Consider the following 20,215-nt stretch of genomic DNA (forward strand, 5'->3'; position numbering starts at 1 on the left):
ATTATCCACGCTAACGTGAACGCGTATAGGTTGTATTTAACTTCCAATTGATAAAATGCTATTGTACGAACGAACTAATTAGAGATGATTCTAGCGCATTTATAAATTAGTGTGAATAATTTGTGGCCAGTTTATAAACGTGAGAAATTGTACATTTACGGAGCTAAAAACTTAATATTTAGGAAGAAAAATAAAATACATATTGCTATTATCTGATTTACTCTAAGACGAAGCACGAGTAAATAATACTACGTGACTCAGACAGAATCGGTTAATTTTTCAATGAAAGTATAATAGAATTTATACGAGTCATTTTTTGTACGAATAATAATATTATTAGATCTTTTTGAAGACGATAGTTTTTTTATGGGTTCTTAATGGCATTCCTGCCATCGGTTTTTCGATATGTTGGATCTATGGTAGCCCTTGGCTGGAATAACGTACCGGTACAACGGACCAATGAGAGTCCGACCACGCGATGATGTGTTGTTTCTATCCATTTCGTGTTTAAACGGTTGAAGGTAAATTATTCTATCTAGAAAGAGTAAAAATTCGAATCGATACTGATTTTATGATGTTCATCGATCTAGCGACGATATTACCATGTTATATTGTTAGAAGATTTAAGTGTGAACGTTTATTCATAATTTTAGTGGCGATGTTGTACTATTCGAAATAACTGGAAAGACGAAACGCGTGTGAATCAATATTCCCGAAGAGGTTAGGTCGGCGATAGTATTCGTGAATTTCGAAGAGGCGACAGAGATATGCGAGCACCGCAACGAATCGTGGGTTTTGTAGTTCTCGGTTTACGCGTTTAACGAGGGCACATGAACGCGAAAGAGGATCGACGAGAGAGGAGCGGTAAAAGGAAAAAGTGGAAATTGTGTTATCCTTCGAAGCGGAATTCCCCGCGGCTTTTCTATTACGCGCATACATAATTCAATCGTGAGAATTGAAAATTAGAAGCGGCCGGCTCGCGAGGAGCGGATTACACGCAGCTTGATACGTTTCCCCGCGTCCCACGTCGTATATATACGTCGTTGCATGCCTCTCTCGATACTCGTAGGTAAGTGTTACCTTCCGTAACTCTGTTCGACTTCATCGCGGCCGCGTTCCTTTTACATGGCAAACAAACAAAAAAAAAAAAAAAAGAGAGACGCGCGCGTATGATAAAGGCGTCGGTATGGAAATTCGCGAACGAACTCGTGAAAAGTAAGGTTACCTTGGTGCAAGCGGGTTTCGTTTTTTGATGCGTTTTTATGCCAAGCAGGGCAGCCATTGCCCCTCCCTTGAAATTTAAGGCTCGTGGAGCAAGTAATGAGGGTCATTGGGAACGAACGAACCAATGAACACGTAAGTATAAACGGGGCGAATCAATGGTGCCAGATTGCGGGAGATTAAATAACATATTGGTTGTTATTGCATTGCTGCAGAATTATTGTTATTTTGCGTATATTGCGTATATGCTTCAAGTAGTTCTTTTAAAACTCATGTTGTTATACATTCAATTGTTTCTATATTCGTATTTATCTAATGTCTTTGTTAAATGCACATAAAAAGAAACAAAAGAAGAAATACCAAAGTGCAGCTAAAATGTGTTATTAAAATCTAACTTTAATTGTAACGTACATAAATATGTACTTAAAACTTTTATTTTTCTTCTTTCTTGAATCATTTTCATTGAAATTTATTTACGAACCGTGCAGAACACCCCTTTCTTCGAAGTAGTATCTGATACAATTAAGGAGTTCTAATTGATGAAAGATGATTACCACAAGTTTCGAAAGTTTCAAGAATTTTGATTGCGCTTGAAAACAAAAAGTGAAAGCTCCAATACCTTGCTCGAAGGATTTATATGTATAACATTCACTTTCTAGAAATTGCACTAATTTTTCGCGTTCTTTTTTTAACTATACCTACCAGGTGTTTCAAAAGTCTTCGCGTATACTATTTTTTCTTTTACATACATGCATATATTTTCACGCTCCTTTTTTAACTATACTTACCAGGTGTTTCAAAAGTCTTCGCGTATACTACTTTTTCTTTTACATACATGTATATATTTTCACGCTCCTTTTTGAATTATATCTACTAGGTGTTTCAAAAGTCTTCGCGTATACTATTTTTTCTTTTACATACATGCATATATTTTCACTCTCCTTTTCGGATCGTATCTATCGGGTGTTTCAAAAGTCTTCGCGTATACTATTTTTTCTTTTACATAAATGCATTTATTTTCACGCTCCTTTTCGGATCGTATCTATCGGGTGTTTCGAAAGTATCTCGTAAGTTCTATTTCTTCTTGTCTTCGAATATTTTTTTTTCCTATACGGATGTTTCGTCGAGCATTTTATGGATCAACCGCGTGCAAGTCTTTATCCAATTCGTGCAACATAACCTCTGTTTATCCCGCGCGATTACTTTCGTCCCGTTCCCGCGCTTTTTGAAATCTAAATTTACCCCTGTATTTAACTACGCACTGACATCAAAGCTTCGCGGGTCAGCAGCGTAAGAGAAAAACGCGTATTTACACGAAATTTTGCATCGTAAATTCGAGCCTGTTTAAATTAACTCGATCCCATTACCGCTCGGCCGCGACGCGCGTGGCTAAAGGCGCTGATTTAGTGACTCCCTCGTTTGGTTTCGTGGCTCGCGATAACGGCTGTATCGACTGCGAGCTAACAGTAAATTAGAGGCTAACCTAACGAGCCTGAAGCACTCCCGTCAACCGGGATCGTCGTTTCCCATCGCGAGAAAGCAAGAAAACGCGTCGCGTGTTGTTCCCTGGTAAATTATGAACTGGTAGATTGCAGATGGATGATTGATTAACGTATAGTTGAGAAACCGAGAATAGAGAGCCTATTTGCAATAAAAATGCAAATAACACTCGTCCGAAGAATAGTTCAACCGCTGATAGTTATAGATTGTTGATCCTTTGTGTCAGTCATTTTACAGTTCACTCGGAAACAGTGATGGTTCCGATTCTGTTACCAAACTGCAACTTTCTCTGTAACGTTAATCACGAAAATTATGACCACTGTGGAACATTTTTTAGTCATTGTATCCGAACGACCATTCCCTCTATTCTTAATTGAAAGTTCGAAATACTTTTTGTGTCGGATGTATTAGTTGAAGTGTGAACAGGTCAAGTCAGCGTTTCCAAGTAGTCACTTCTTCTGGTTCAAAACTGGAAGATTCTGAAAGTACTGATAACATGCTGATCTAATATGGTGTCTCGATTTGGTTACACGTTGAATTCCACTGCATTTTCATAGAATCGTTCACGGATCAACGATTCCAATTTGAATAAATAATTGTCGATTTAGCTCGACCTAAATATTTAACAATACTTCGAGAGACGAACAAACGTATTTTTATTTTTTTGGAACAAGTCCGATAAGGTTCCTCGACTCAAAAATGTCCGCGATTTACGTTGCAAGTCACCGAATAAAGCTCGGCGCAAGTATGCTGCAAATGCGAACTATCGGCATCTTAATGGGACGAGATTGGCGACACCGTACCCGATACTTGCTCGTTAAAATGCCGACAGTTCGCGTTAGTCGGGTGCGTCTCAAAAAATACCGACGCGTAATTCATCGGGCGAGTTTAATCGAGTCGAATGGCTGCCTGAAACGTGCTCGTACGCAACGCGCAGCTAGATTTTCTGTCCATTATACACGAAGGAAATTCCTGTGAACTTGAGTGCTCGTGTTTTCGCGGAAAGAACGTCAAACGTTGATTTCAATTCTCATATCTGCACGGTTCGTCTTTAGGAATCTTTTAAAATCAAAAACGTTCAGATTTTTACTACCAGGTAGCTCCTTGATCTTTAATTGATAATTCAAATCGATTGTATCCGCGATACTCGGTCAATTGATTCGAGGTTTCTAGAAATCGCGAATTTCGGGTACGTGTGCGTTCATTGGACACGAAGTATGTCGCAAAACCGAGAGGAAACGATTATTGGTGGCAAAACGACTCGAAAACGTGGAATGAATTTTTCTTCTACGAAGTTTCGTTTTCGCGAAAAACGAGTTTGAAAATCAATCGTAAATGCGCGCGCACAGCAATGGCGCTACAGTTGCGCGCGCATACGCGTCTAATTATCGGATTCGGTTTTCGCGCAACGGAAGCTTCCTACGATAAAAGTTTATTCCAACGTTTCGATTCATTTTTGAACGAAGAATCGGCCGACGTGTTCGGAAATGTCAGATTCCTAATTACCAATTATTATTCCAAACCGATGTGAAACGTTCGCGATCGGTATTACCCCGGCCGGGAGAAACGTTGTCGCGACGAATTTTTCACCGTGTCAATTTTCACTTTCTAGAGACACCGGTATATCACGTAACGGGCAATAAATACATTTTCAAACGTCAAAGTGTCAACCGCGTGTATTTACGTCGTGGATTCCGGTCGGGCCGACGCGTGGAAATCTTCGGGGACGGTTTATGGATCGTAAAGCCGGCATCTCTGGGACTGGAAAAGACTACGAGAGTAAATCGTGAACGTTACAAAATTCAATCGAACTGTTCGCGAATCGTGGCAGGAAGTATCGCACTGTAAAACGAAACACGCTCGTTTACATACACCTACCCGTGTAGAAGGCGCAACACTTTCACAAGTTGCGGTGAACGCGATCGCTATCGCGGCGCAATTCCACGGGTCGCGCGCATCGCCATCATTTTTCAACCTCGACGCCTCGCACTAAACGGTTCGATTTATCTACACGCGTGGAGTCCTACGTTCGGATGTCTCTCGGTGTCCCCTCTACGTTGATGAGCGACGCCATACGTTTACCTCGCTTCTCGCGAGGTTGAAGTTTCATTGTGAAAAGTAGCTCGATCGAAAGGGATTCTTTTCAGTGTCTACCAACGAGACGGGGCAGATTTACACTTTGCCATTTCAGACCGAAACACCTGTATTATGTATAGACACGTTTCGCCATCATTTTTCAACCTCGACGCCTCGCACTAAACGGTTCGATTTATCTACACGCGTGGAGTCCTACGTTCGGATGTCTCTCGATGTCCCCTCTACGTTGATGAGCGACGCCTTACGTTTACCTCGCTTCTCGCGAGGTTGAAGTTTCATTGTGAAAAGTAGCTCGATCGAAAGGGATTCTTTTCAATGTCTACCAACGAGACGGGGCAGATTTACACTTTGCCATTTCAGACCGAAACACCTGTATTATGTATAGACACGGTGCCGCGCGCCGCGGTGGCAAACGAGGAGTAAATCACGCGCGTTGCATCGTCGGGAAACACGAGACGGTGACATTTTACAGTCACCTTTTGTAAATCGTAATCCCGGAACGCCGATGTCGGCGCACGAACTTTCAACCTCGCCTTTGTGATTTCCTCCCCGTTGTCCTGCGGTTCCTTTTTCTCCGGCTCCCCCCCTCGTCGTTCACGCCCTTCATCCTTGGCTTCTCGTTTGAATCAATAGAAGGGTATGTTGCAACAGCGCGTCACAGCGAAGTAGCCATTCGTATGCTCAAAGAACTCGTCTCGTCGTAACAGCGGATAAAACTGTACGATAAATTCCATTGCATTGTATCAGACACGAGGTCAAAGATTCGATCGGTCTAGTTGCTTTCGTTTAACGATACAGTCCAATACCTCGACTGTCTCGGACTAACGATTCATTTAGAAAACACTAATTAAGCTAACAGTGTCGCCTAATACTCCAGTTGTCTTAGTCCTGTTTAATTTACCGAGCCGAATTGCCTAGTCTGTTGGTTATATTCTAATAGTCCAACAGATAAATCAAACAGCGATAACAGAGCGATGTTTTCGGCTAGAAATTTATTTTCTTTCTACGTGTATCCGCTAAGAGACTTATAGGATTGCACTATTATGAGCTAACGGAATTGGATTATTAGAATAGACCAACAGATTATTGAAACTGGAGTATCGGAGTATTGCGCGAGATTGTTGTAAGACAACTAGACCGATTAACTAGACTGTACAATTGCTAGAATTGGTCTATCAGATTAGACTATTAGGTTACCAAAAGTGGACCGTTTGACTGGACTGTTGGACCGCTAGAATTTGGCTAATCGATTGTGCTGTTTGACTTGGAGAGCTAGATATAGATAGATCAAGGCAACCAGAGTATTGGGCTGTACTGTCGGCCTAAGAACTGTCTTTTAAGTGTTAGACCGAGACAGATGGGTATTGGACCAGATTGTTGGACCGAAGCGGTTAAACTGTTATAGTGAACCGTTGCATTAAAACAGCTCGAACATTAGACTAGACAGTTAGAATAATTCGAAGACGACTAGACTTGCCAGCAACTGAACTAGACTATTAGTTTGTGATATCTACGAGTAGAGTACCAGTGTCAGACTCGCTAATCGAGATTAGCGATTATTAAATCATAGAACTATGCGAGTTACACCGCTAAATCAAAGGGTTTGCTAGGAGGAATGTTCATTTCATTGACAGACAGCGAATTAGATTCCCAATCTACTACTGGTGATCGTATTCAACCCACAGAAGCTTAATCGTTGGGTTCATAGGGGCAAACACGTGCGGTGAAACTCGTTCGACCAGGAATCATCGTTGGTTTATGAGACCAATGGAGATTCATAAGGGTAGTCAGGGGACCAGCAAACAACAAACGCGATAGGGCACGATTTCAGGCACATTATAGGACAGGCATCGGCCCGTGGGGTGGTTTAACCGGTGCAGCAACTAGGGGAGAGTTTCTGGGACGATCCACAATGTGCACAGAGCCTGCCATTGTCTTGCAAATCCCTTGAAATTTTATTGCTCGTACACGATACGTTTTATAGCGTAACGTCGGTGAACCATTTGTCCAGTGATGGGATCAGGCTGGGAAAACGTTGAATTTTAATTACAAATTATGATTCGTTGTTGGATGAATTGGTACGCTGGGACACAAACGGAAGGGTATAGTATGAAGAGACGAGTAGGTTGTTTTTTAGTTTGTTTGAGCTTCAGTTTAGGTACAACAACTGGAAACCCTCTTTTGAAACAAAGATTCGTAAGAAACGGTCAATTGTTGTCTTACGGAGACTTATGATTAAATTACATACGTATCTTCGAAGTTAGATAAGGAAAGGACAAATTAATTTATATGTATCATTAGTTGTCTATTTTATTGATTATCCTCGAATATTGTATGCAAAGACACCGTTAATAAAAAATTAAGTAATTTTAAAAAGAAGTTTGAAACAGGATAAATTAACCCCTTTGGTAGTCCTAGTGTTAATACCAACAAAATGACAAATTATTACAAACTATTCCAAATTATTCCACAATCTTAAATGGTAAATTATTACAAATTATTTCACAATTTTTTATTAATTTTTGTTCAAAATGTTCAAGTTTGCGTCTATTGTGAGATTCGTAATATTTGTACGTGAATTAATTTTTATTTTCTAGGCGTACAGTATTCAGGTTATGACTGGCGTATCGTAGACAATGACAGTGACAATTTTAGAAATTGTCCGTTAGATAGAAATATACAACTAATGATAACACATGGTTGTGTTTCAGGTACTCGACGGGCCAAGATGTCGGTGCTTCTGGAAGCAAGGTCTTACCGACCTTTCAAGTCCTCGGAAGAGTATCTGATCGCGATGAAAGAGGACTTGGCGGAATGGCTGAACGCTCTCTATCCGGAGCTAAGAATCAACGTTGACAATTTTATGGACAGGCTGGACACCGGCGTCGCTCTGTGCAAAGTAAGTGGCTGCCGAACGATTTACGTATTCCCAGAACTATAAACTAGCTTCCGTGGGCCATCCACTGTTTGAATCAGAGTGTACCGCAGCTGGGTATATTTTGCTGAAGTCGTCGAAACGTTTCGTTTCGACGAGAACACTTTCGTTTCAAATAGTACTGACTTACAAACTTGTCACAAACGGAGTCAAATTTTTATCAATTTTTGTGGCTCTCATTTTTAGCGTTTCGTGAAGCATTTCGTTTCAACGAGAACACTTTCGTTTCAAATACTACTGAGTTTCAAACTTGTCACAAACGTAGTCAAATTTTTATCAATTTTTGTGGCTCTCATTTTTAGCGTTTCGTGAAGCATTTCGTTTCAACGAGAACACTTTCGTTTCAAGTGGTACTGACTTACAAACTTGTCACAAACGGAGTCAAATTTTTATCAATTTTTGTGGCTCTCATTTTTAGCGTTTCGTGAAGCATTTCGTTTCAACGAGAACACTTTCGTTTCAAATACTACTGAGTTTCAAACTTGTCACAAACGTAGTCAAATTTTTATCAATTTTTGTGGCTCTCATTTTTAGCGTTTCGTGAAGCATTTCGTTTCAACGAGAACACTTTCGTTTCAAGTGGTACTGACTTACAAACTTGTCACAAACGTAGTCAAATCTTTATCAATTTTTGTGGCTTTCATTTCGAGCGTTTCGTGAAGCATTTCGTTCCAACGAGAACACTTTCGTTTCAAATAGTACTGAGTTTCAAATTTGTCACAAACAGAGTCAAATTTTTATCAATTGTTGTGACTCTGATTTTTAATTGTATTTCATTGCTCTATCGTTAAAGTGATTCGTTCGAAGTAATTTTTATTCAATATCGAATTTTAAGTGTTTCAACAATTCAATTAAATATATGAAATGACGAAAAATACTTAACGTTCAGGCTAGAAACAACGTTCGGTATGTTACACCTTCTTTAGTTTCACAATTGATATATAGTCACGTGATGGACTAAAAAAAACTTAATCTCAAATATGTATTCATGTTCTATTTACATTATTTAGTGTCTCTAAATGGTGCACCGTCAATTTATACAAAATTTTTGTTATTATTATTAAACGTCTTTGTTACAAATACCTCGAGAATGGACATACAAATATACGAGCGTAACAAATAATATATAAAATACGCAACTGCGTGAAAGGTAGTAACCTAACCTCAGTATTTGCCACAAATAACTGCTCTAATTATTTTAGCCTATTGATTCGAAACAACTATGGTTTAACACAATCGTGTAACAATTGATAATATTGCAACTGATAATATTCCCTTTCTAACAATGAATTACACTTACGAACGCGAAAATGTTCAACTTCGACGAAAACATTCTCCCGCGAATAGTAAACGGAGAAAATGGTTTCTAGGAGGAATGGTGTACCTAAATCTTCCTCGAAGACCAAAAAATCAGCGACCCAAAAAAATATTCCCCCGATGTTCTCGGAAACTTGTTGAAAATTCTACGCGTGAATAACGTTAACGCGACGCGTGTAACGTGCACACAGAGAGAGAGACGAGCGTTAAATGAAAACGCGTAAAAGCACGGGGCACGTACTAACATTCGTCGTGGATCGTGAAACAGAGGAAGAAGGATGCGTGTGACGTCCACCGGAAGCTCTTGCCTCGACGCCGGTTGAATTACGAATCAACTGAGCGCGTGTAGGAAACGGTGTGTGACACGGAGACGAACGAAAGCACGTTGGAAAAAGTGAACCATTGCGTCTGCCCCTTTCTTCGTCACTATTTTTGTTTTGGTAAAATTTAAAAGATTGCGAACAGAGAACGAATAAAGAAATTCGTGCCTTCGAGCTCGCGATATACACACTTGCGAAACGAGAAAAAATAACCGATGAGATTAGTTCACCATTTTTTGTTCATTCTTAACGTAAAATAATTTTGAAACAAATTTTCTTTTTAATTCGACCGGTGAATTTGTTCAATCTAGAATATTCCCAGATTTTTGGTAATAAAATTCTACCGCACGTTATGATTTTTCGCTAAAAAAAAAAAAAGAAACAAAGTTCGTAGAAGCTTACTAGACCGTTGTTTGCCTCGATATTATCACACACTCGTGTCTTACTCGTAGGTTAACGTCGTAAGTTTGAATAGAAATTTATTTTCACGAAAAAGTTATTTCTCTCGTTTAATAAATTATTTTCGTATACAATAACTTCGGTCCTTAATGGGTTAAGGTACACCGGGTACCGAAGAGACGACTTAATTGGAAATCACGAGCAATCTCGGCGCAATAGACGATTATTTATTAAAAAGAAGACGAAGCTGCAGTTCGCCACGATTTATCGTGTACACCCGCGAGAGCTAGCCGGAGTTGTTTTCTATTATTTAAAAAGACTCTTAACTCCGTAGACCTAACGAGCAGTATCGATGTTGGAGCAAACGGTAGCTATGTAATTCGGGTTTCCGAAGCGGACATTCCGGTTAAATTAATCTTCCGTCTGAAATTATCGAGACCCACATCGCGTTGAAAAGACACGCGAGCGAGTTTTCCGTACACGCGCGGCGATAAAACAGCGTCAGACTTGGGAATGTCGGCGCGAACGAGCAGACTAGGTGGACGCAATCATTAGCGCGATTTTCGCGGCACGAGGAGGGGAAGAAAAATGGCGGTCTGGGTAGCCGTGGCGGCGATTGTTATTAACTGTATCGCCGCGATTATTGTGATAGCCGTTAGGCGCAACAGTATATAAAGTAGAGGCGAGCCGCGCGTAGAAAGTCGTGGAATCATAATCTGCGATAAATTTCGTGGAATTTACTGTCGAGATAAAGTGAATTTGCATCGGGTGAAAATAACTGGCGTCGTGTCTATAATGGTGCCGCTGAATGGCAGCATAACTTCGCTTGTTTTATAGTTGGTGCGCGCAGTAACGTTGTACCCGAAGCGGGTTTAGCCTAACAACACGCTGAGCTAGTGGTCGCCGAAACGTTTCGAACGATCACGCGACTTGTACAACTGAAACTCGAATCGCGAAACTAACGCTTCGAAGAACCCGGAGTTTAACCTCTGAGTGTCTTCTAAGTCTGTAAATTCACAACTTCCTTGGGAATCATCGTAAGTGACAGATATTGCGACAAATAGCTAATCCAACTACTCGACCGGTGTCTAAAAATCATCAACACCGTGTAAAATCCACGATAGTCAACTATTGCGAGCTGTAAAACAAGGAAACGGATAATCCAAGTAGACGCGACTGTGCGCCCGACCGATGTCTAACGTCGAAAACAATATTCCATCGAATATTGTTCGAAAGTAATAATCATGGTGTCCGAGCGATGTTCCATTCGCATGGAATACTGCCAAAAGAAGACAATTTGAGTATACAACTGACGTCTAAAAGAACAAACATCATGGTCGACGCGGGTAACCTTATCTCCGAGTCTAAGACACTGATGCATTTGCTCCGCGCGAAACTACAATAATTGGTTTTTACAATTTACAAAGCAAGGAAACATTTGGTCGAAATAGACACTTTGAGTGTTCAATCGACGATCGATGTTATAAATATGTAGTATCGGATTTTCAGCGTCCGCTTAGGCCTGCTTCGAGCGTAGGCCTAAACAAGATAACGAGCGCGGTCGGACCTGAGTTAAACTAAACATTTGGCGCCGATCGATCCGCTAGCTTTTCTGGAAGGCACGAGTATCCTTTGCAGGGGGTCTTGCGCGACGACCGAGCGTGAGAATTCATGGGGATGAAAGGAAATACATGTGATTCGGAGAAAGTGAAGAGTGTTTGGGAAAGACGAACGATTAGGATGGCCGAACGTGATCGAATGTCTGAAGTGAGAGAGACTGAGGATTGGAATGAGAGAGAATGAATGGGAATGACTATATAGAGCGCGAGAAGAACGTAAGGGACAGTAACAGTAAGACGGTATCATGCAGTATGAGATAGTATGACAAAGTATGACGACGAGAGTATGTCCGAAGAGCGTGTCGCGGACAGTATGACTAAAAAGACGATAAGACGAGACAATTAAAAGACGTACCAAGCGAAACTAACCACTGACACTACATCTAACACTATTATATATATATTCATAAAACACGCACGAGTACAATAGTTATTTGGGGGCTCGTACGGGGATCAATCACTCAAAGATCTCTTCTCAAGTGATTCGAAGAGAGAAAGAACAACAAATATGAAATGCAGCCCAAAACGAACGGTCCAAGCGTCCAGCTCGTGTTCAACATCGTCAACGTTAAGAGACTCGGTCGTCTTTCTGAGATTTCAACTCACCGGTTTATCTGGTCCGCGCGAAACTACAATAATTGCTTTTTACAATTTACAAAGCAAAGAAACACTCGATTGAAATAGACACTTTGAGTGTCCAATCGATGATCGATACTATGAATATGAAATGCAGCCCAAAACGAACGGTCCAAGTGTCCAGCTCGTGTTCAACATCGTCAACGTTAAGAGACTCGGTCGTCTTTTTGAGATTTCAACTCACCGGTTTATCTGGTCCGCGCGAAACTACAATACTTGGTTTTTACAATTCACAAAGCAAGGAAACACTCGGTCGAAATAGACACTTTGAGTGTCCAATCGCTGATCAATACTATAAATATGAAATACAGCCCAAAATGAACGGTCCAAGCGTCCAGCTCGTGTTCAACATCGTCAACGTTAAGAGACTCGGTCGTCTTTTTGAGATTTCAACTCACCGGTCAATCTGGTCCGCGCAAAATCCTTAGCAGCTAATTACCACGAGCAACCGAGCAAGTAGGCGGCTAATCGGAGCGGACAATCAAAGTGTCCGAACGGTGTTCGACACGATCGGGGCCTCTGGGACTGTCAAACTAAATTCTGAAATCCGAACCATCGGGCCCGGCGGTGTGTCGAAAGAACACGCAGCCTGTATCGCCGGCGTACGATCGTGTGTGCCATTCAACAGCGGCGATAGAGTAGTCTCGCGTGTCGGATTGGCTGTCGCCAGCGCAAACGGAGCAGCCGTGCAACGAGTAGCAGCTCGGACTTTCACTGATCTACGAGAAGCCGGCCGCTGGAAGTTCCAGCCTGGAACTCGATTCTATGCGACTGTCGGAGTCACGCCGCGTAAAATCGGCTATCCGTGTTCGCGGCTGCCACGGATCCGGGCCCATTCATCGCCATAGGCGGAGTTCGGCCATTACTTAATGAAACTTTTACTTAAACACCCGTTTGCATACGGTAAATCACCCGTCGATCTTTTTTACTCGGAGACATTCACCGAAAGCGAGCGAGTTCGTCTCGATTTTTAGAGATGGAATCGACGTTACAGCTCGTTCGTGTGCAAACGTAGAACTCGATCGAATCCCTGGACGAAAAGTCTTTCGTCGTACTCTTGCTTCTTTCATACGGTAGAACATTTGCTAGCCTATAGATACCGGGTCTCATCCTCGTTCGCTTCTTCACTTCGAACTATCTTCCCAGGAATCTTCATCTTTGGAGAATTCTCCGTCTGAACTTCCAAATCGTTACGGAGTTTGAGTATATTCCTTTACGAGTTTCCCTTACCCAGGCATACCCAATGCGTATACGCAAGATACACTCTATTAGGTTTGGATACTCGAAGAATGCTTAAAAGATCCACCACCGGATGACTAAGACTTCCCGATACCGAGTTCGCGCAATGAGGAAATCGATGAAGCGATTAATCGCCAGGATCTACCTAACCCGAGAGTCCACTTAACAGGTTCAATGATATTTTCAAGACTTTAGGTACAGTCCTTTTTCAGCTCGAAGTAATCGGATGGAGTTCTACGAATGTGTCCCGTGACGATTCGACTGCTTGCGATACGCTTGGTCCCATCGCTAGGTATTGGTGGTCGTTATTAGCGGCGGCGCGCCGTTGTCGTTATAAATTCATGGCAGAGAAATATTTAGAGTAGGCAGGACGATAAAGGCGGTGGTAGTGGGGGGAAATCGAGCCGGTACATCGGGTACGCGCCCCCATTGCGCCGGCAAAAGGATTACGGCCCTCTCGCAAACGGATCTCTCTCGGACCTCGGTGCCGTGGAATTTCCGATCCTGAGGCCTGTTCGCGAGCCACCTTTTGCGACCACGTCGACTTTACGAGCCGTGACGAGAGCCAAGGCAGCAGAGAAGGGCGCGGTACGTAATAAGGTACGAGCCGCGCCACGATAAGGACCCCCGGTGCTCTCGATACGAGTTCTCTCGCTGGCTGACACGTTTTTTTCGTCGTCTGAATAAGGACGCGCCACCGGACACCACCGGACACCACGCTTTCTTTTATACCCTCGCTACGATGCCACTGCCTCGTGAATACGTATTAGGCGAGCGCGGAGGCTGGCGGGAAAAATTCACATTTTCTGGGACGGTGTCGGTCGAGTTTTCTCTGAGACGAGTAAATTGGGACGAAATTGTTTCGGGAGACGTTATGTGGGAAGCTCGAGCCACGGTATATCCGAGTTTCCAATGTGGGCAGATCTTTGGTGTATGAAGACATTGCGAGTCAAACTATTTAACTCTTTGAGACACAGTTGCTGAACGCGTAAAATAAGACAAAATAACCGAATGGATTGATTAAATATTTAATTATGCGATGGAATATTAATACGCTCAGTGTGCAACTCGTACGGAGTTATTTTAATTTTTCACGGTGGGTTGAAAACGATCCCGTCATGCATAGCAGGGCATTGATCTTAACACGCTATGACCCAAAGAGTTAAGTTGTCAGTGTGCAAGTTACGATGGTAGAATTTTTATTTTTTCAAAAATTTATTGCACACGTATACATTCTTCACCATTTTTTATTCGAGTCAATTTTAAAGCCAGTTTTGTAGATTATCATTTTTCTCTTTCCTTCAAGTACAACAATTATATTAACGATCTAATTTGCGCGAGAGATAAAAGACGACTAGTAAAATTATTCTTTTTGTTATATTACAATTTCCGTACTTTCTGTTCGTATTATTTGCCTTTTTATGCTCGAATGGCACGTTCACCTCCTGATATTTATTTTCAAGTATTAAGTGTAAACAGATATGCAATGTTTGTACATTGTTACGTAAAAACAAGGTCCAAATATCGTTTAAAAAATTGTTTTATTCACGATTCATCGTACGTTATTCCGTCGTTAAATAAAATAATTTAAACGGGGATATCTATCCTAGTTCTTCTCTGATTAATGTCAGTTTCTAACCTGTTCAATGTTTAAGCGCGAGATTCTGTATTATCGTTTGTATTTTTGGACTAATTGGCTAATCGTTTATCCGGTCAGTGGTCCGGTTTCATCGAGGCCGATTAAGAGGGAATCTATTATAACACATAGTACACACAAGTCGCATTGATCGATCTCTCGAGGTAATTATCAATTCTTGAGCAACACAGCGTCCTATGTATTAAAATTTCCCAACGAAAAGTGAAAATTTGCTATGTCCACCGCGGTCGAGTGATTTATCCGCGTAGGTGTCGGAACAACTGTCGCATGATTCGTTTCATACCGCGCCGCTTAATTTGCGAGTGAGAAAGGACTATAAATCAGGAAGTTTTTACGCCCAGCGACCCTTATCGGCCAGTTAAGGATCGACCAGCGGTATATATCAATCGATATCGTACGCGATCTCGAGGCGAAAGGAGCTAAGAACGCCGTGGAGCGGCCTTTCCTGTCGGAAATGACAAATACCAGGCGCCTCGATCTGGGCCTTATATGGAAATCGATCTCCGACAGTGTCGCCTAAACATTCTTAGGCATTTTAGGTTTCGTCGCATTGAATGAGAATTTTATCAATTTTCGATCCTCTCGAACCTCGAACGTCCCGTTTTCTATTTTATTAATTATTAATTTTCCTAATCATCAATTCCCCCGAAACTCGAATTTCCCGATTCTCGAATTTTGTAAATATTAATTATCCGAATTTTCAAACCATCTAGTTTCCTATTTTATTCATTCTTAATTTTCCTAATCATCAATTTCCCCGAATCACGAATTTCCTAATTTTCAAATTTTCTAAATACTAATTTTTCAAATTATCAATCCACCTAGTTTTCTATTTCATTAATTTTTAATTTTTCTAATTATCAATTCCTCCGAATCTCGAATTTCCCGATTCTCAAATTTTCTACACACTTATTTCTCAAATTTTCAATCTACCTAGTTTCCTATTTTATTAATTCTTAATTTTCCTAATCATCAATTCCCCCGAAACTCGAATTTCCCGATTCTCGAGTTTTGTAAATATTAATTATCCGAATTTTCAAACCATCTAGTTTCCTATTTTATTCATTCTTAATTTTCCTAATCATCAACTCCCCCGAATCCCGAATTTCCTAATTCTCAAATTTTCTAAATACTTATTTTTCAAATTTTCAATGTACCTAGTTTTCTATTTTATTAATTCTTAATTTTCCTAATCATCAATTCCCCGAATCTCGAATTTCTCGATTCTTGAGTTTTATAAATATTAATTTTCCGAATTTTTAATTTACCTTGTTTCTAATTTGCTCACTTCTTAACTTTTTTAATTCCCAAATCTTCCTAATCTCGATTTTCCCAATTCCTAAATTTACTAAATCTTAATTTTTTATACATAGATTCCAATTTTGTTAGTTCACGTTTTATCAATTTAAATATTTTGTATATCAATGTGGTCGATTTCTAATTTCGAATTCATCCTGTTCCTAATATTCTTAATTATCAATTTAGCTATACCCCTCAAACTACAATTTTTAATTTACCAACTTTCTACTTGCGTCAAGTCCTAATTCTAAATCTGAATTCTCTATTTTAAATTTACTCAATTCTATTGTAATTTATACATTTTCGAATTTTCTTAATTTTCCTAATTTCTAATGGAATGAAATTTCGCTGGCTAAGTTCTAATTCTTTTTCAAATTCTTTGATTTTGATATTAAGAGCACAAAACAAAGAGAAAAGTTTCTGTTTAAATTTTATATTTTGCATTGCTACGCGAATAATCGTTAAATCGAAGTCGTTTTAGGTGAAAAACGTTCGTTTTTAATCACAAATTGGATGGAATTCTTGCAAAGAAAGCGCATAAGTCAGTAATTGGATATCTCCAGTCCCACTTCTTTATAAATAGGAAACTGTTTCGCTAAATTCTAGACAGCCAGAACGGACGAGGTTGTCCAGCGCGGGATTAATTAAGCACAATTGTCGACATCTGCTTTCCTTGTCCCTTCTTGCACTGAATTAGAATTTACGGCGGCTCCATCGAGGTCTCGACTTGCCTAACATGTCCCCTTTTCTGCTTCCAAGAATCGCTTTCCTGGACAAAGATTATTTTTTACCAATTAACGCTGGAAGAAACTCACTTGACCATAATTGGGATTAAATATTCGTTGTCCTTGCTTAATAAATATACCGTCGCTGAATCGTGTAAATTCAGTAACACACGTTCCACCTAGAAGACTGATTCGGAATTCAATTTTTTCCGAATCTCGGTTTCTGCTATTCTCACCTCTCCCGAATTTCAATTTTTCCAGCACCGAACTTTTCCCAGTAACTCAATTTCTCCAAATTTTCATTTTCTCGGTTCCGAAAACTTTCTAATTGTCGATCGCGCTACAGACTAATTTTTCGATTCCTGAATTCCTCGGTTTCTAATTTTCTCCATTGCCAACTTTCCTGATTTCTAATTCCCTTGAACTCTAGCTTTCTTAGCCTAGGCTTTTTAAATACTTAATTACCGTGAATGAACATTTTTCTTTTTTTCTCAACTTCCAATATTCTCAGTTTGCAATCATTCCAAATCCTAATTGTCGCAAATTCAAATATTTACAATTGCTAATTTTCACAAATCCCGATCACCGTAAACCGAAATCTTTGCAGTTTCCAATGTTTACATTCCGATCACTGATTCTATTTCTTTTATAAAGGACACAATCTCGTAATTTATTTTATTGAACAAATCATCGCATAATTTATTACGCCAAAGACACGATCTCCCGAATTCCAGTGTCCCCTGTTGAATCTCAATTTTCTGCTCTTCGTGACCGAGGGAGTTACGATTCGCGTTCTTCGCGGATCGTTTATTGTTAATAAGTATTCCGTTCACGCTGCGGTAGTAAAAAATCCCAGTAACAACAAATCCCACGAGGTTACGACGGTGAATCGTAATAAAGATACATCACTGTTCGCGACACTGACGCGGATCTCGCTATCTATGCGGAGATCTCTTAGTTTCGCGGTGTTCGTAGGTATCTAAACGCGCGCGACGATACGCACTCGGTTCCGTTTTGCATGTATTTGCATATAAGAGGGCATTCAGGCGGCCGTCCTTGCTGGCTGATTATCCTTTTCGGAAGGCCAGTCGCGAAGGAGCTCCATTTTTGTACGCTGCGGGTAAGGTTGAATCTAATCGAGATCATTTCTCTTCTATCTACTTCTGTTTACTTCCTATTGATTCACTGAACGGTTTATTGCGTTCGATGTGTACACGGATCCGTTAATTCTTCCCCTTTGAAGGAAATAAGGCAAGCTCACACACACACACACACACACACACATGCATCTTTTCAACAAACTCGTAGTTATTGCACAATTAAAACGCTAGATGGCGTGTACCATTGTATTGGATTGTTCGGAAAGTCATTTCGTTTTTCAAAATGGAGAATATATAATTTAATAAAATGTTTATACGCTCTAAAAAAATCGTGTTTCATTTTCACTAAAAAAAAAAAACGAAATGACTTCCCGGACAACCTGATACTTTGGAAATAAATTTCGGCACACGTAACCTCGATACAAGTATCTATGAAATAAAAACAATACTTCGTCGACAGTTCTGCGATATTTAACAATTGTAAAGATTGAATTATTATTTACAAAATATGTATGGCCTCGTTTTTCATAGACACTTGTGTTTAACACTGAGTGATAAATATTACGTGTCCCGAATTATAAAAATACACTTCTAACCTCAAAATTGAATCTCTTAACCTTCGTCTTACCACGCGTGGGTCTTTTCAAACCCAGAGAGACTTGTTCAATTATACCGCCGGTACAACTTTTCGTAGAAATGAAGAAAGAATCGATACAACGATGGAATTTTTGTTCAAAATATTTGCGCAAGCAAAATCAAACTACTCGACCACTTAAATTTGAAATTACGAGGATTAAAGAACATAGTACAATAGAAGGTACGAGGAAAAGCAGAATATATTTGTTATAGTCTCCCACGGATAAATCTGCGTAAAATTTGTCACAAATGTGTCACGCAGAAGTGCCAAGAAAATGAAACCTCGAAGTTTAAGGTCAACGGGTGTCGAAATTTTCCAAACGAGCCTCCACAGATTCAAACACATGAATATCGTCGATAAAAGATGCGACGATTATTCTTGTACACCCTGTAGAACACGTTTCCTCAGATTGCGTGTTTCCCAGTCTCAAACGAAGCGCCGAACAAGTACCAAATTACACTCGTAGTTTTTTCCACGTGACAAATTTCGACAAACTAGTTTCAGAAATAGAATAAAAAAAAAAGAAAAAAAGAAAAGAAATCTGTCTTCCAACGTGTACGGCGCTCGAGGACCAAGCCGTCCTCGACAACGTTTCCGGTTCGCGACTTCCTGCGGGCCACCCCTTTCAACCCCCACCCCCTTACGACCAGAGATTCAATGAAAACGCGCGGGACGATTTGTTAGTTCGTCTAGACCAGGAATGCAGTGGATTTTTTTTTTTACGGTATAGTCCAGTCGAAAATAAACACACAGGCGTCCTTCCATCCGGTCTTTTTCATGGTTCTGTCTAAATATACTACGGATCTTCCCCGAGTTTGAACAGTGCAGGGGTGCGTTGGAAAAACAACCGACGAGAATAGATTCAGGGGAAAGTGACGGGTGCCATCGCGGTGCAGGAACACGGATCGTCCAGGACCTTCTAGGATTTACATATTTCCATGGAGATTTTAATTCCATTGTCTGGAGCATCTCAGGATCATCCTTTACGGGGGTGACGCTTCTCGCGATGGCTCTTGGAACGTACAAAGGGACGATACGTATAAATAGTCTCCAAGTGGTTTTAACTTGCCTTTTTGCTCTTTTGGATTCATTGATTCGTCAAGTAATGGTCATTTTTGTTCGTGTCCGAGTTCACGGATTAAAAGATGTAATTTGGTGTAGAATGAGGTGCAGTGTTGAGAGACTAAAAGAGGAAAAGTTTGACAAAACACTCCTAAAGTATGAAAAGAAAAGAAAGAGTAGTGACAGTAAGAAAATAGAAGAAGAAACATTTTTCGAAAAACTTCTAAAGTATGAGAAGAAAAGAGTGAATTAGCCATTTTAGAGAATATGTGTGGGTTGGAGATGAGTTTGGTTGAAAAGATTGAAGAGTTATGCTAATTGTGTGCGCGTAGTTGTTATTTTGGAGTGGCTGAGAGGAAATGGGACTTCTATTTTTTGTATTGAATGCGATCGATATCAAAAGTGCCAGTAATCGATATCAGTGGGTTTAAATGTTGTAAGATTGCATAGTG

At 40.4% G+C, this 20,215-nt stretch overlaps 1 protein-coding gene across 1 annotated transcript in view; it reads left to right on the plus strand.

Annotated features, from left to right (window-relative positions):
- Nucleotides 1-20,215, plus strand: part of LOC143145138 (GAS2-like protein pickled eggs) — a 117,347-nt gene that overhangs the window by 13,186 nt on the left and 83,946 nt on the right. Inside the window, exon 2 of the mRNA XM_076308198.1 lies at nucleotides 7,530-7,717. Coding sequence (XP_076164313.1) covers nucleotides 7,547-7,717 — 171 coding nt within the window. The 5' untranslated portion in view covers nucleotides 7,530-7,546. The remainder of the gene's footprint in view (nucleotides 1-7,529; nucleotides 7,718-20,215) is intronic.

The sequence above is a fragment of the Ptiloglossa arizonensis genome, chromosome 1 (assembly GCF_051014685.1).
Source record: "Ptiloglossa arizonensis isolate GNS036 chromosome 1, iyPtiAriz1_principal, whole genome shotgun sequence".
Taxonomy (NCBI): domain Eukaryota; kingdom Metazoa; phylum Arthropoda; class Insecta; order Hymenoptera; family Colletidae; genus Ptiloglossa; species Ptiloglossa arizonensis.